Here is an 18,084-nt window from a genome sequence, read left to right as displayed (position 1 = left end):
TTAACATTTGAAGCATGTTATTAAAGTGGACAGGAGAATACTGAGATACTATTTTAGGGATAGTATATGTGCATATATATTCATGAATATGCATATACACACTTATACACGCACACAAATACATGTTAAATCTTTCTTAGAACCCAGAGAGATTTCTCAGGTATCTGGGAGCTTTTGCGAAGGACTGCCAGTCATGCTGAACCTGCTGGTATTAGTACCAGCCCCTCTACTTGATGAGTTTGCTCCTTGCTGATTGGTAGCTGGAGAAGTCCTCCTATAGCTATAGACAGACAATTCAGAGTTAATGCTCATTTCTTGTTTAAAGAGTGATCCTGGAATAGAAATAAGGAAATGAAATCTCATGACAGTGTCATCATAAAGTCATCAGCCAGATGGCAGTCCTTGAAATCTAATCCTTAGAGGCTTTTCATAATAATATGTAATATTACATCTAATATTATCTTATTCACCAATTCATATCTATTCACAGAGACTGAAGGGAAAGAAATGAACTCGCAAAAGCCCATATTTCTGGCTTTATATGTTAACATGGACTCTATACGGCATATGATCAGGGAAACAAAATATTTTCCTACACATGTCACAATGATGATCTATGTTCTGTTATGAATTGCTAAAGTACAAGATTTACATGAGAAGCAGCTTTTTAAAAAATATTCATGAATGCTAGATTAAGTCATTTTAGGTCCATGTGGCTATTTGTACTTCTCTATATAAAATTGTAATTAGAGGTCCCATCAAGGTCAGTATAGAATTTGAAGATTCCTCTGACCAAATAATAAACTTAAATTGAACACTAAACTACAAAACAAAATTATCTTGTTTTTGCTTTTGATTATGTATGGAACTACAGCTTGCCAGTATATGATACCAAACTAAAGTTCTTCTGAGTTATACTTTTTTGTACCTTATTTAACATTCAAAAATTTTAAATGAAGTAAAGATTTTATTGCTCTACGTAGGCTTCCAAATTAACAAAAGTTTTTGCATATGTTTATCCATATGATGGAAATTTTCAGTGCAGGCAATGTATCAGTGTTCAGTGGTAAAACTGGAACCATGGGAAATGATGTAATCAGGATGTTTTCAACACATTTCTCCTACCTAAGAAGTCTTGATTACAGATATTTTTCAAAGTCATGACATACTTTTTCCCCCAAACCCAAATATCAATAATTTTTCCTTTAAAATTATGTTTATTGGATTAACAGCAAAAGTCAAACTGTTTATATTCTGGGAGAGCTGTAATTTTTGAGATGTTAAACATCAACTCTAGAAAATGGACAAACAGAAGGAAATGGAATAACTGTACAAGCAAGGAAATGGAATAACATGAACAACTTTGAAAGGAAATACTTTTCATTTACAAAACATGCCAAAAACTTTTTTTGAAGTAATATGGTATGCAGTTGTTATATATGTATGCTAAACTGCATAGGGGAAATGGAAACAAAGATGATCTAAAGCCGGACAGTCAATAAAACTTTCTATGATGTTGGAAATGTTCAATCTTGCACTGTTCAATGGGGAAGCCACTCACTACTGGTGGCTCCTGAGCACATGAAAGGTGGCTGATGAGCTGGAAGAAATGAATTTCAAATTTTATTTCATTGTAATCATTTGAACTTAAATGGCCACCTATGGCTAGTGGCTACCCTACTGAACAGCACCAATCTAGGGGATGCTGGTGATGTTCCTTCACTTCTGGGTTTAGCTGGGCGAGATACTGGATAAAAAGGTCAAAATGCAAAAAATCACATAAAGAGTTTTCTTGTTCTTTAACTATCTAGCATACAATCTATAAGGATATAAGATATAAGAAGATGGAGTTGGGTAAAATATGGTTTAATCTGTGCCGGTGACACATACAGCATACACAGAATGTGAGCTTCCCATGTAAAGGTATCATTAGCCAATAGAGAATCCAGCTCTTCTCGTGCCCTTTCACACTGACCAGAACCAACACCAAACCCAAATAGGCCACTGTTATGACAATCCTACAAGCGTGCATTGTGCATGAACATATGACCTACATGACTGTACTGTATTTACTCGGATTTGACTGGTGGTCTCACCAGAGAATTTCACGCTGCCCAGCTCCACCATGACAGTGGATCAGTTTCCTCCTTTCATACCCTTCATGGCAGACATTCCCTATTGGCTGGCTCAACCCCAGTTCCTAGATACCGGAGGTGGTTTGGCAGCATAGTTCTAACCCAAAAGTTCCTGGGAAAGCCGTGTTTTCTTGACACCAGAACTGCCCCTTCTACTGCCCCTTCCTCCCGCTGGAATGCATATATTCTGAACGAAATGCCAAGAAGAACAAGGAGACTTTGGGGCTGACATTGCTGAGCTATTGTGCCCATGTCAGTACCTGCCTAATTCTGGAACTTCTCCTAAGTGACAGAAATAGACCTCCATTAGGTAAGCTAGTGAACTTGGGTTTTCTGTTACTTGAAACTGAAAGTGATCCTAACAGGTACATTTTTCTTCTTTGTTGAGTTACTGGCACACCAGAACATTCACAGTTATTTCTTTTTTGTTTGTTCAATTCCCTATTTAATCAAAACATGTTTTGTGGGAAGATACTGTGTGTCAAGCTAAGTGCTAGGTAATACAGTTGATAAACAGCCACTGTATATACCCTCACAGAGTAAGCATTCTCCTTAGAAACAAAGACCAGTATACACTTAAGGACAGTGTAGTGAGATAAGCACAATAACAGGGGGCCAAAAGAGTATAGGCTTTGGGGTTGGTAGTCAGGGAAGGCTTCCTGGAGGAAATGGCACTGACACTGAGACCTGGAGAAGCAGGAAGAGAAGCAGGTTGCATCTGGAAAAAGAGGTTGTAAGAGGACAAAGATGAGTTCAGCTTTGGGGCTATTAAGTTTGAAGTTCCTACGGGACATCACAATAAAAAGAAGTAAATCGGATATGCTGGTCTGAAATTGAAAGATGACTCTCAGCTGCAAATGGTATAAATGGATAGTCATCAGCAGACTGAAACTACACAAGTGGATGAATTTTTGTAGAGTGTATATGAGAAGGAAACATGGAAGAACTTTAGAGGCATGAGTTAAATTAGCTTGGCAAATCGCAGATTCTTTTGGGTCAGTGAAAAATGTAATTTCAATTCAGTTCAGTCGCTCAGTCTGATTCTTTGTGAACCCATGGACTGCAGCACACCAGGCCTCCCTGTCCATCACCAACTCCCGGAGTTTACTCAAACTCATGTTCATTGAGGCGGTGATGCCACCCAACCATCTCATCCTCTGTCATCCCCTTCTTCTCCCGCCCTCAATCTTTCCCAGCATCAGGATCTTTTCAAATGAGTCAGTTCTTCGCATTAGGTGGGCAAAGTATTAGAGTTTCAGCTTTAGCATCAGTCCTTCCAATGAACATCCAGGACTGATTTCCTTTAGGATGGACTGGTTGGATCTCCTTGCAGTCCAAGGGACTCTCAAGAGTCTTCTCCAACACCACAGTTCAAAAGCATCAATTCTTCAGTGCTCAGCTTTCTTCACCGTCCAACTCTCACATCCACACATGACTACTGGAAAAACCATAGCTTTGACTAGATGGACCTTTGTTGGCAAAGTAATGTCTCTGCTTTTTAATCTGCTGTCTAGTTTGAAAAATTACTCAGCTATCAATAGCAGAATCTTACCATTTGTGACAACATGGATGGATCTAGAGAGTATCATGCTAAGTGAATAAGTTAGACAAAGACAAATACTGTATGATCTCATATGTGGAATCTAAAACAAAACAAAAACAGACAAAACATAATGAAAACAGACTCATATAGCCAGAGAACAAATGGTGGTTGGCAGAAGGTAAAGGGGTGAAATAGGTGCAGGGGATTAAGAGGTATAAATCTCCAGTTATAAAATAAATAAGCAACAGGGACATAACATACAGTACAAGGAATATGGTCAATAACATTGTAATAACTTTGTATGGGGACAGATGGTTACTAGGCTTATCATAATGATCATTTCATAGTATGTGCAAATGTCAAATTACTAGGTAGTTTATCAGAAACTAATATAATATTGTACATCAGCTACAGTTCAATTAGAAAAACACAAATGTTTACCAGCTCCCTACTAGATCACCTGGTTCAGAATATGTCAAATAAGAAAGATAGCCTGTGTTCTCAGGGAGTTTAGACTAATGTGAAGGACAATCATTTAACAATTAGTTACATAATTCATGTTTTTGTTTATAATTTTATTAATATAATTAGGATAATGCTAATGAAAGAAAAGCCCAAGGGGTTAAGACTGGATAATAAAGAGACAGGACCTAGTTTGAGGAGATAGTGTCTCTAAGAGCCATTGATTGCCATTAGGTATATAATGGGAAATGAAATTATGAGTCATGTTACACTGCACACATTTTCACATTGGGTATGCAGAGTGAGATACAATGATGGCACCATCAGTAGCTGTAACTCCATCATGAACCCCCAAATGACTTCCTTGTCAGATTAAAGATGGGGCAGTATGCATCGTGATGGAGTAGAACAATATTTCTTCGGGTAGAGTTCTCAAAGCAGACTGATAAATGGCTCATCTACCTACAAATCCATCTTTTGTTTTTGTCTAATTGCACAGCTATGTCACTACCTTTCTGACTGTGGGCAAGTCATTTGATTTCACCAGTCTTCAGGTCCCTCATCTTTAAAACAAAAAAAGAGGACTTCAGAAAGAATGTGAGTTTAGTTGGCATTTCTCATCTTGGATCCTTGCAAGCCCCAGGTTAGCAGGATGGGAGGGCAAATCTGCATTGTCCACCCAGGGTCACCACACCATCATGGAAGTCAGCAAATAGTTTTAGAAATAATGGAGTCCATACCTTTTATGAATGCTTGCCCAAGAGGCATTGATGTTCTCTGTTATCATGTGTACTTTTCGGGTATCATCTGCAGAATAATCCCGGAGAAGTTTCAGTGCCAAGTCATTTGCCACATCTACATTTATCTGCCACTGGCGGAGGTCTTTGGCCAACTGCTATAGATGCACATGGAAAAAGAGAATGAATGTCACTTTTCTCTGAAATCTCTAGTTGGACTTTCTCATAAGTAACTTCTGAATCCTTGGGTCAGAGCATGTCTGCATGACTGCTTTTCACTGACCCTGTGTGGTTTAGTCAATCTTGACAGTATAAGCTAACCCACATTTCATGACAAAAGTTTTCAAATGCAGCATCTTGAGCAATACTCAGTATCAGGTATTTCAATTTAGTAGCAACTAATTGGAAACAAACTTGGCTTAATTGTCTTTCTATCATGGGAGAGAACAAACTATAAAAATAAGCTCCCAAATCACTGTTGAGTATATGACATATACCAAAATTTGAACAGAAAAAAATAGCACATGTATCCCCCCGCCCCGTCATTAACTTGTTGAATTGTTTATGTAATTAGTGCCATCTACTGGCACTCAACTAAAGTTGCATACAGAAAATATTGAGCTTCAAAAAAAAAAATACTGTTATTTTCTTTTTGAACTTCTTTAAAGGATCGGCTTATTCATAATACTTACAACTATTCTACTTTAAAATCAGAATAAAAATTTAAATATATAAATTTTTCTAAACCAAATGATCTATGTTTTCGTTTATTACATTTAACAATTGAGTATTATCGAAGCATGTATCACTATTTTATCACTTGAAATATCATATACCAAATGTTTGGTATCATATACCAAAGAAAGAAATAAACCAATGATAGGCTCATTTGGATGCATATTAACCCCACATTTCTATTAAACATTGCTTCAAATGCATGGGAGAGGCTTGTAAACATTATAGTTTTATTAAATTACCAAGACAGTTATACCAAATCCAACATGGTGGGTTAAATGGACAAAGGAATAGTAACAGGTAATTCAAACAAGAGAAAGAATAAAAGCTATTTTTATAGAAAATGAAAAACTCAACTTTCCAATAAATGAAAAACATAGAGTATTACAATTTGACACCAATTAAGTTTAAAAAAATAAAACCCAAAGCTGGAAAGACTGTAGCCAAACTAGCACATTCATATACTATTTCTGGGAATGGTATCTATTAGGACAGTTTGGCAATATATATCAAGTGAAATACAAATGCTTATTCCCATTGACTCAATAATCTAATTTTAATATTTTGTCCTAGTAAAATATTTAAAAGAAATACATTATAGGAATAAAGATCTTCATTAACTAAAATAGTAAAAAATGAGAAACGATTTCAATGTTTAATGAGAGGACATTAAAATAAGACAATACATCAACCCAATGGTCTAATATGCAGTAAATGTGCACAGAAATCCTAAGGACAAAAACAGAACACAATTTCTATCTTCACTGTATTTCTTAAATCTGTAAGAGTACATTGACATGAACTGGAAGGGGAAAAGAGAAAATTAAAACTAAGTGTTGTTTGTGAAAAGAGTAATTGCTCTTGTTTTAATATGCATTCTTTTATGTTAATACGATTTATGATGATAAAAATCAAATACTAGTACTTTCAGCATAGTTTCAGTATATTTGAGTAGACTCCTGTTCCTTGAAAATGTATAGTCAGTATACAATCTGGCATTTCTCAGTTAATTAGAACAGTCTATTCTAGAATCAAACAAAATAATTGCATTTATTGCAAACAGCAAATAGACCCAGATAACTGAACTAGCAGCAACCAACTAAAGCCAGTATCACTAAGTTTTGCTATAAAAAGAGAGACAATTTTTAAAGGCACAGAGTATATTCACTGTACTACAAAGTAATTAAAATTTAACTTTGTGGAACACCCGCTTCTCCTTATAAACTTCTTTTCCACTTTTATAGCCTCACACTGAACGAAAGCCTTTCTGAGGTAAAACACACACACACCAAAGACTTTGCCTTTCTAGAAATTTCCTATGGCACAAAATTACCTTTTCCCCTTTCCCTCTTCACTTAAGCCACTTTTAATCTACAGTGTTAAAAGTAATGTACACTAAGATATGAAAGACCAATTGGCCTTTATCCAGAAGATGGTATTCAGAGCTTAAAAGAAGAGCTTATTATCAATCATCTATTAAATCTCTAAATGGCAGCATAAGAATCTACAAAATTGACACTGATAACTTAGTTACCTTTCTGTAAAGTAATTCCTTTTGAAGAAAAATGCAAATGCTAAAGAAACATCTATTATGAACCAACATCAGAGTATATTTGTAGATTTAGCAATGTGTGCATGCTTATTAGTTGCTCAGTCGTGTCCAAGTCTGTGCAATCCTTTGGACTGTAGCCCACCAGGCTCCTCTGTCCATGGGATCTTTCAGGCAGGAATACTGGAGTGGGCTTGCATTTCCTCCTCCCAGAGATTTAGTAATATAAAACACTAATTACAATTTTACTAAGTATAATTAAAATCATTTATTTTATCTCGGAAAGTCAAACTTGGAAGTCAACTCTCACTCATGGGTTGCTACTTGAAAGTTTAGATATAAGAGATATATTCATTGGTTTGAATCTACAGATCATAAAAAATACCAAAAATAGAAGTTGAAAAGTATGCTAGAATTTTCCAGAATCTTGAAGGACATAGCAGGGTAAAATTTAATTAGAGACTTCATAGGAAAAGGTAATAAAACAGTAAGGGTTGACTTCAAACTAGAGTTTTTTGGTATGCTTTAATGCTTGAAAGAGAAGAATACACAGGCCATATATTTTGCTTCAAATTTGTATTCACACTGAAATTTAAATTTTTATACCTAAGGAAATCTTGACTGAACGCTGCCCTTCACCATGTACTGCTCAGGTTTTGCTGTGATGTAGGATTAAAAAGAAAAAAATCCCACTGACCTTGACTCACATTGACAGGGCTTAGGCCCTTATCTAAACTCAAAGGTTCTCAAGGCAGCACCCTTTTCTCCCTTAAAGACAGAACAGACTGGTTTCCCTTCCTCCTAAGGTATTAATATGTTGATCACCTTGGGCTTTAGCCAAGTGTCATTCACAACATGAACAATGACCTTGACCAGCTTTGCCTACTACTGTGAAATTCAGTCCTGGGGCAAAGCCAGACCACGGAAGAAGTGTAAATTCAAAAATACAATGGAATTCACACACATTCTTTTTACTTCTGAATTCCATTTACAATGGTATACTCTATAGGGAATTGTGTGGTGATCATGGTGTATGAAGAAATTTAAAATACTATGAGCACTAGCCTATAAAAAAAGATGATTTTGAAGACATGTGTGTGTGGTTTCTATGAAGAATAGAAAATGCTCAATTCTTATAAGACTGTGTCACCAACCAGGAAAGAAATTTTCATATCCAAACCTCATATGATGCTGCTACAATATGTGCTCTGTATTTACACAGTATTTTAGGCAGAAAAAATGATCATGGATTATGGCACAAGTTGAATTCAAGAATTTTGAGTATACAAATTTTTTAATGCTTATCTTCTCTTTTTTCTTTGTCAGAACTCTTTTTAGGAATATTGACCCAACACGGGAGAAAACAAAGGAGGAAGGGAAAGAGTATTTAAGAGCTTGGGCAACAGAATGAGTCTGCTGGGTTTGAATCCTGACTTGATCATTTACTAATGATGTGACAGATGGGAAAATTAATTATGTTCTCTGTGCCTCAGTTTCCCCTTTATTAAATATGTATATTAACAGTATTTATTACCTTGAAAGATTAACATGAGGATGAATTTGCAAAATCCAGGGAAAACAGAGTGGTGCCTGGTATACCCAAAGCATTAAAAAAGTATTAGCTCTAATCATAATCACTACTACTACTACCATTACTGCTACTGCTATTTTTAATGAACCACACTACAGCCAGCACAGAGAGCCTCTGTTCAGTGAAAGAAAGGGACCCACTATTTCATAGACATTGTCTATAATGCTGTACCTCTAAAAGACTCCCTTTAATTTCAAAGATAAATGTGAGTATGCAGTAGGTGTGTGTGCTCAGTTGTGTCCGACTCTTTGTGACCCCATAGACTGGAACCCACCAGGCTACACTGTCCATGGAATTTCCTAGGCAAGAATACTGGAGTGGGTTGCCATGCCCTTTTCCAGGAGATCTTCCTGACTCGGGGATTGAACCTACATCTCTTGCATCTCCTGCATTGGCAGGTGATGTTATTTACCACTGAGTCACCTGGGAAGCCGTGAGTATGCAGACCTACAATTACAACTTTCAAGTTGAGTATTGTTTAAGTTTTCTTATCAAATGTGTTTTGGGATGTTCACCCGCAAATAAACTTCAGGTTTGTTTTAGATGAACTCGATTTAAAAAGTTTTAATGGCTCTCACTCAAAGGAACATCATGAAAAGCCATGCAGCTTAATGAAAAGGCATCTTCCCAGGAAGTCTGGACTGGCCATTGTCTTGTAGTTTGATCTTAAAGCCTTCAACCTTTTGGGTTCCAGCTTTGTTGTCTGTAAAACAGGATGGCGCTCCTTATACTGCTTATGCCTTAGGTGTGTTATGAGCTCAAAATCAAAATCAAATTGCTTGTGTGAAATAAAACTCATATTTTATGGCAAGACAAGACAAATTTAAATATAGAAAATCTTCTCTGCCCTTTGGCTGCCTCTCTCCAGGCATTGTGCCTTGTGTATCTGCACTATTTATCCACCAAACCCCCTCCATATGCTTCCCTGGTGGCTCAGTGGTAAAGGATTCACCTGCATTGTGGGAGACTCGGGTTCGATCCCTGGGTCGGGAAGATCCCCTGGAGGAGGGCATGGCAACCCACTCCAGTATTCTTGCCTAAAGAATCCCATGAACAGAGGAGCCTGGCAGGCTACAGTCTGTGGGACTGCAAAGAGTCAGACACGACTGAATGACTGAGTACACACAATTTAACATCAAGCATAAATTTCTCTCCAGTCTCAGGGGAAGAGCTGACTCGTGCTGAAGGACACTGTTTCCTCCAACTTGACACTCCTCCTCCTATTCCTCCATGTACTCCCTTTTCTGTCTTTTTGGCCTCTTTCCTCTCTGCAAAATCTTTCTGCACAGCTTTCAAACATGAGCCTCTTCCCCATCTTTAACCAGCAACAAAATCTGCTATCATTTTCTTTCCCTTCACAGTTAAGCTCCTCAAAAGGCGAATACTCACTCACTCATTGCCTCCACTTGATTACATTCCCGCCACTGCACAATTCATCAAAATCAGGCTTCTGCCACTGCCACCTCAGTAAAACTATTCTGAAAGAAGTCACTGTGGCAAATCGGATTACTGACCTCAGTTCTTTACCCCACCTTGTATCCATGCCCTTTGCCGTGTGACTTTGAATTTCCTGCTACAAAAGGCGCAACTGACCTTCCCGGCCTTGACAATGAGCTTGGCCATATGACTTGTTTTGCCTAAGCCTAGTGGGATGTTAACAGACATGACACAAGCAGAGCCTGAAAACGTGTTTCTGCACTGGGGCTGGCCCTTCTGCACGGCTGCCATTATCAAGCGTGTAGTGGGCTGGCCTGCCATCACTGGAGAAGGATGAGTGACATGTGACGGAGAGGCACTTTACTCAACCTGCCACCTGCGGCAAAGTCACCCAGACAAGCTGCAAACTTAAGAAATACATGCTTATAGTTGTATGCTAATAGCGTCGTGAGGTCATCATGCCGCATTTTTGCGAAAATAGTTAACTAATTCAGTCAGCAATGATCAATGTCTGTGGAAAGTTCTAGGTTCTTATTTACTTGATTTCCAGACAGAGACTGGTGCTGCTGACTGCTCTGTCCTTCTTGAGGCTCTGTCCTTCTTTGGCCCTCTCTTTTCGGGTGTCCTCTCTATACTCTTAAGGCTTGAGTTTTCCTTTTGCTGCCTCTCCCTTAAATGTGGGCATTCATGAAGATTCTGTCCCTAGCCCAACCTTCTTCTCCTGCAGTGTAGGTTGATCCTCAGCTGGTGAAGGAGGCTGGAGCATACCCACAAAAAAGATATATCACAATGTGTCCTTATATCCAAATGTTCTACCTCCATGGCTACTGCCTTAATTTAAGCCCACATCACCTCTTACTTGGACTTTGCAATAACCTTTTTATTGGTTTTACTTTTTACTTTCAAACCAGACCTTCCATCCTTGGATAGCTGCTCAAGCAATCTTTTTTGAATACAAATACTAACCACATTACTCCTCTGTTAAACCTTTCAATGGCTCCCTATTACCTGCAAGACAAAGTTCAAATGTCCCTCCATGGGTATATGACCTCTCCCTCAAATATATGATTCTTACATAAATATCCACTTTCATCTTTCACTACCTCCTTTCCTCTGTCTCATTTTGTGAGGGGAAATACTGATTGAAACTGCTTACCCTGGTCAGGCACCATAGTAACCATTTGCATGAGTCATTTTAGGACAGGAAGTCCTGGTAAGGAACACAGAACAAGCCACCACCAACAGGAAGAATTCGGGGAAGGTAAAAAGGAGAGGCCACATGTCCTACTAATCTCCCAGAATCCTCCTTGTTGGAATCCATCTTGGTTAAGCAATGCGCACGCCACCAGGAAGAACCTGAGTCAGAGTGATTGGCCAGAGGCAACCCCCAAACTAATCCCATTACCATAAAACCCAGGACCATGAGTCACGTGGCAGAGCAGTTCTCCTGGGTTCCCTTACCCTCCTGCTCTCTCTGCTCAGGCTCCACTGCCCAATAAAGTCTCTTGCTTTGTCAGCACAGGTGCTTTCTTGGACAATTCATTTCCAAGTGTTAGACAAGAGCCCACTCTTGGGCCCTGGAAGGGACTCCTCTTCCTCTAACACCTTCCTCTTATGCAAAACCTCTAAAAGGTTAAGTGACTTGATGAAGGTGACATAGCTTGTCAGTGAAAGAGACATCACAAAAATGTAGTTTTCTTGGCTTTCAAATTCACAGTTCAATCTATCTTAAAGAAGATATGCTTCCACATAAAAGAATTTAAGGAAGATGGTTGGATTTGTTATAATTGGATTTTGAAGAATATAAAATAGTCTCCTTGATGATTATAGCATGATTGGAAAATTATTATGTATAATAAAATAACACCTTGCCAAACAGAGAAAGCAAAAAATACACATTTAGTTTATTAAAAAAATCACTAAACAGTTTACTCCTGAGTATGAATTAATGTTCTATACATATTTATTGGGAAAAAGAAATACAATTTCTTTCTTGTTTATGTGAATTAAAATGACCTATAAAACCTCTTTATGGATATATAATAGAAATGTTAAAATATTTGTAAGGTAGCCATTTCAAAAGTAAAGCCTTTCACCATTAACTTTAAGACTCATCTATTAAACCTCTGACATTACCAAACAACACTGTTTTAGGAAGTAACAGTCTATACAGGGGATACTATTTGAGAAAGCCCTCATTTTCCAGTTTACTGGACATGATTCATCTTTTCAACAGCTTTGAGGACTACATACCAAAGTTGCTACTTTTTTGTCCTTTTGACAATGACTACAAGCTGAGAGCAGGCTAGTAAATGTGTTATCGGCCAACCCATTAGAGTTCCATTATTTTCTGTCTTACATGGCTTCATGTAATGAATTTTTATAATTAAACTAATGGCATACAATTTATTTTTCCCCCTCGTTACTTTCAGGCCCCATTTCTCTTCCAGCTTCTTTGGAATAAGTTTTATACAAAAAGAAGGGAGGAGAGCCCTCCAAGTGCTTCATTACCTTAATTTCATTATGACATTTTGGAAAGCATTCTCTTTATCTGTGCTCTTTCTTTAATTTGCTGACTTTATTAAAAGGCTGAAGCAGTGTTGTAATGAACAAATCACCCAGCTACCCCAGGCATCAAAGAGAAGTCTGGTTGAGAGGGTGTGGATTTGGTTGGGTAGAAATGATTCTAGATAGAAAACCAGAGGACACATTCCCAGAAAGTAGCATCTCCACGGCTATTTTCAAATCCCATGAGCCTATTGTGGTACACTACATACATTATTGTTCATAAACATTCTGTGCTTTTTTTCATACCAGATGATCACATATCTGCATCCCCACTGAACTGGGGATAGTAACAACTGATTTTGTCTACATGCCAGTTTCAGGCAGGCAGTTTAAGAGTAAATGGCTTCATTCATTGTGTTCCTGACTCTTTGATCTTGGAAGTATGTATCAAGATGCTGCTCTCATCAGCAGCAGTCCCTGAGTAAGCTAAGTAGAATGCCCTTGTGAATCTACACTTGACATATAAGATGAATAAAACACAAACTTTGTGTTGTCTCTAGATTTGGGGATGGTTTGTTAGTGTGGTGTAACTTAGCCTATCCTGACTGACATACCTACTCAAGTGTGACCCTAGTGTGTATGAAGTGGTATCTCATTGTGGTTTTCATTTATATTTTCTTTATGACAAAGGATGTTGACCATCACTTTGTGTGCTTATCAGCCATTTGTACATCCTTGAAAAAATGTTTTTAAAATCCTTTGCTGATTTATGATTGAGTCTTTCTTGTTCTTGCTGAGGTTTAAGAGTTTCTTACGCATTCTGCATACAAGTCTTATCAGATAGATGATTTGCAAATATTTTCTCTCATTCTGTGGGTCACCTTTTCACTCTGTTTATAATATTGCTTGCAGCACAAAATTTTCAATTTTGATAAAGACCAATTTATATATTTTTTTCTCTGCACTTTGGCTTTTGGTATCTTTTCAGAGAATACACTGCCTAACTCATTGTGTTCATTAGTTGTCTTATAAGAGTTGTAATAATTTAGTTCTTATATTTAGCTCTAAGATCCATTTTTAAATTATTTTTTCTGTATGGTCTCAGGTAGGGTCAAACTTCATTATTTTGTATATGGATAATTCAGTGGTACAAGAATGAAGTCTTGAACAAAAATATGCTTTTTCCTTTGAATTGTCTAGGCACTCTTGCCAACAATCAATTGACTATAAATGCAAGGATTTAGTTCTGAATATTCAATTTTATTTCATTTATCTATATATCTATCTTTATGTCAGTACCACACCATCTTGATTACTAGCTTTCTAGTAAGCTTTGAAATTAGGAATTGTGCGTCCTCCAACTTTGTGCTTTTTTCAAGCTTACTTTTGCTATTCTTTGTCCTTTGCATTTCAGTACGAATTTTAGGATCTACTTGTTGATTTATATAGGAAAATCAATGAGGATTTTGATAAGAACTACAGAGAGTCTGTAGGTCAATTTGGGGATATGGGTATCTTAACAATATTAAGTTTTTTGATGTGGGAATATGGCATGCTTTTCCATTTACTTAAACTTTAAATTCTTTTAGCATTGTAGTTCTCAACAGAAAAGTCTTGCATTTTTCTTATTCCTAATATTTTGTTGCTATTTATTCAGTAAATGGAATAATTTTGTGAATTTCACTGTTAAGATTATTCACTGCCAGTTTATAGAAAAAGTACTGTTTTTTGTATTTTGATCTATCATCCTTCATATTTGCTGAATTAACTTATTAGTTTTATACAGTTGTAGTGTATTCCTTAGAACTATCTATATACAAGATCCTGTCATCTGCAAACAGGGATAATTTTACTTCTTCCTTTCCAATATGGATAATTTTTACCTATTTTTCATGCCTATTTCCCAACCTAAACTTTCAGTACAGTGGTAAATAGAAGTGGTAAAGAAGAAGAATAGAAGAATGCTTTGCTTCATTTGTCTGACTCTTTGTGACCATATGGACTGTAGCCCACCAGGGTCCTCTGTCCATGGGATTCTCCAGGCAAGAATACTGGAGTGGGTTGCCATTTCCCACTCCAGAGGACCTTCCTGACCCAGGGATCGAACCTGTTTCTCTGTTATCACTTGCATGAGCAGGCAGGTTTTTTATCACTAGCGCCACCTGGGAAGCTTAAGAATACTGGAGTGGATTGCCATTCCATCTTCCAGGGGGTCTTTCTAACCCAGGGATTGAACCCAGGTCTCCTGCCTTGAAAGCAGATTTTTTTTTTTTTAACCATCTAAGCCACCTGGGAAGACTGAGGGGTCTGGGAAGCTACAGTGCATAGGGTCACAAAGAGTTAGACACGACTCAAGCGGTGAGAGCAGATGTATTTATCTTGTTTCTGATCTCAGAGGAAAACATTCAGTCTGTGAGTCTGTTTCTGTTTTGCATATATATTCATCTGTATTATTTTTTTAGATTCCATATATAAATAATATTATACATTGTCTTTTCTCTGTATGACTTATTTTACTAAGTATAATATTAGGTCCATTCACATTGCTACAAATGGCAGAATTTCATTCCTTTTTATGACTGATATTTCACTGCATGTATGTACCACATCTTCTTTGTCCATTCATCTGTTGATGGGCATTTGGGTTGCTTCCACATCTTGGTAATTGTAATTAGTGCTGCTAGGAATACTGGGGTGCAAGTATCTTTTCAAGTTACTGTTGTCATTTTTTTCCAGATATATACACTGGGATGGAATTTTTAGTTCTGTTTTTAGTTTTAAAGGGACCTCCATACTGTTTTCCATTGCAGCTACATCAATTTACATAACCACCAAAAGTGTACAAGAGTTTCCTTTTTCTTCACATCTTTGTCAGCACTGGTTATTTGCAGACCTTCTGATGATAGCCATTCTGACCATGCTCGCACATTCTGACAAGTGTGAGGTGATTTCTCACTGCTGCTTTGATTTGCATTTCTCTAAAAATTAGTGAATGTGCCTTTTCATGTGCCTATTGGCCATTGGAATATTTACTTTGGAAAAATGTCTACTCAGATCTTCTTCCCATTTTTTGATTCAGTTGTTTTCTGATATTAAGCTGTATGAGCTGTTTGTATATTCTGAAGACTAATCCCTTGTCAGTAGCATCATTTGCAAATATTTTCTCCCAGTTTGTAGGCTGTCTTTTCATTTTGTTGATGGTTTCCTTTGCTATGCAAAAGCTTTTAAGTTTAATTAGGCCCCATTGTTTAATTCTGCTTTTATTTCTTTCGCCTTAGGAGAGACAGCCAAAAAAGTCTTCCTGTGATTTAAGTCAGAAAGTGTTCTGCCTATATGAGTTCTATGGTTTCAGTTCTTCCATTTAGACCTTTTATCCATTTTAGGTTTATTTTTGTATATGGTGTGAGGAAATGTTATAATCTCATTCTTTTACATGTAGCTGTCCAGTTTCCCAGTCACCAATTATTGAAGAGACTGTCTTTTCTCCATTGTATATTCCAGCCTCCTTTGGCATAAATTAACCATAGGTGTGTGGGTTTATTTTTGGTCTCTCTATTATGTCCCATTTATCTACAAGTCTGTTTGTGCCAATACCATGCTGTTTTGATTGCTGTAGTCTAAGGTGACACCTCCAGCTTTTTTCTTCTTTTCTAAATATTGCTTTGACAATTTAGAGTCTTTTATGTTTTCACATGAATTTTAGGATTATTTGTTTTAATTTTGTGAAAACTGTCATGGGTATTTTGATAGGCATTGCATTAAATTTGTAAATTGCTGTAGGTAGTATGGGCATTTTGATGATATTCTTCCAATCCAAGAACACAAAATATCTTTCTCTTTGTTTGTGTTATCTTTAATTTACCTCATTAGAGTATAGGTCTTTCACCTCTTTGGTTAAGTTTATTCCAAGGCATTTTATTCTTTTTGGTGTGATTTTAAACAAGATTGTTTTTTAACTTTCTCTTTCTGATAGCTCATTATTAGCATATAGAAAAGCAACACATTTCTGTATATTAATCTTTTATCCTGCAAATCTGCTGAATTCATTTATTAGTTCTACTAGTTTTTGAGTGGAGACTTTATTTAGGGTTTTCTATATATAAAGCATTACTTTATCTGTAAATAGGGATAGTTTTGCTTTTTTCATTTCAATTTGAATGCCTTGTCTTTCTTTTTCTTGTCTGACTGATATGGCTAGGACTGTCAATACTATGTCAAAGAGAAGTGGTGAGAGTGGGCTTCCTTGTCTTGATTCTGAATTCAGAGGAAAGGCTTTCAGCTTTTCACTACTGAGTATGATGTTAGCTGTGGGTATGTCATAAATAGCCTTTATTAAATTGAGATATTAATATGTTCCCTCTATGCTCACTTTGTTGAGTTTTTTTTTTTTTTTGATGATGAATGGATACTGAATTTCATCAAATGCTTTTTCTGTATCTATTGAGGTGATTTTTACCTTTCTTTTTGTTAATGTGGTATATTGATTTGCAAATATTGACCCATCCTTAATCCAACTTGGTCATGACATATGATCCTTTATATATCAATGGATTTGGTTTGCCAACATTTTGTGGAGGTTTTTGTATTGATACACATCAAAGGTATTGGCCTATAATTTCCTTTTTTTTTTTTTTTTTGGTAGTGTCTTTGTCTGGTTTTCACACTAGGGTAATGGTGGCCCTGTAGAATAAATTCTGGAATGTTCTATGCTCTTCAATTTTTTGGAAAAGTTTGAGAAGGATAGGTATTAGTTCTTCTTTATATGTTTGATAGAATTCCCCTGTTAACCAATCTGGTCCTGGACTACTGTTTTCTGGGAGTTTTCTTTTTTTTTTTTTTTAACTACAAACTGAATTTTACCACAGTGACTAGTCTGTTCAAATTGTTTGATTCTTTTTTGAAATTACTTTTTATTGGGGTATAATTGCTTTACAACATAAACCAAAGCAAATCAACTATATATATACATATATCTTCTCTCTTTTGGATTCCCTTCCCATTTAGGTTACCACAGAGCATTGAGTAGGGTTCTCTGAGCTAGACAATAGATTCTCATTGGTTATTTATTCTATACAAAGTATCAATAGTGTCTTCATATCAATTCCAATCTCCCAATTTATCCCTGTCTGGTTCTTCTTGATTCAATCTTGGCAGGTTATATACTTTTAGAAAAGTGTCTATTTTTTCTGGGCCATCCAATTTGTTGGCATGTAAGTATTTGTGGTATTTTCTTAAGAATTTTTTGGTATCTCTCTAGTACTGACTGTTATTTCTCTTCTTTCATTCATCATGTTTATTGTGTCTTCTCTCTCTTCTTGGTGAGCCTGGCTAAATGTTTATCAATTTTGTTTGTCTTTAAAAAAAAACTCCCAGTTTCATTGATCTTT

At 36.7% G+C, this 18,084-nt stretch overlaps 1 protein-coding gene across 9 annotated transcripts in view; it reads right to left on the bottom strand.

The window, feature by feature from the left end:
- Positions 1 to 18,084, bottom strand: part of DMD (dystrophin) — a 2,532,480-nt gene that overhangs the window by 560,774 nt on the left and 1,953,622 nt on the right. For all 9 annotated transcript variants that reach the window (XM_043457704.1, XM_043457699.1, XM_043457698.1 and 6 more), the window contains one exon: positions 4,881 to 5,035. In XM_043457704.1, the coding sequence (XP_043313639.1) occupies positions 4,881 to 5,035 (155 nt within the window). The remainder of the gene's footprint in view (positions 1 to 4,880; positions 5,036 to 18,084) is intronic.

The sequence above is a fragment of the Cervus canadensis genome, chromosome X, assembly GCF_019320065.1.
Source record: "Cervus canadensis isolate Bull #8, Minnesota chromosome X, ASM1932006v1, whole genome shotgun sequence".
Lineage (NCBI taxonomy): Eukaryota > Metazoa > Chordata > Mammalia > Artiodactyla > Cervidae > Cervus > Cervus canadensis.
Note: the sequence above shows the minus strand (reverse complement) of the source record. Positions and strands in the feature narration are given on the sequence as shown.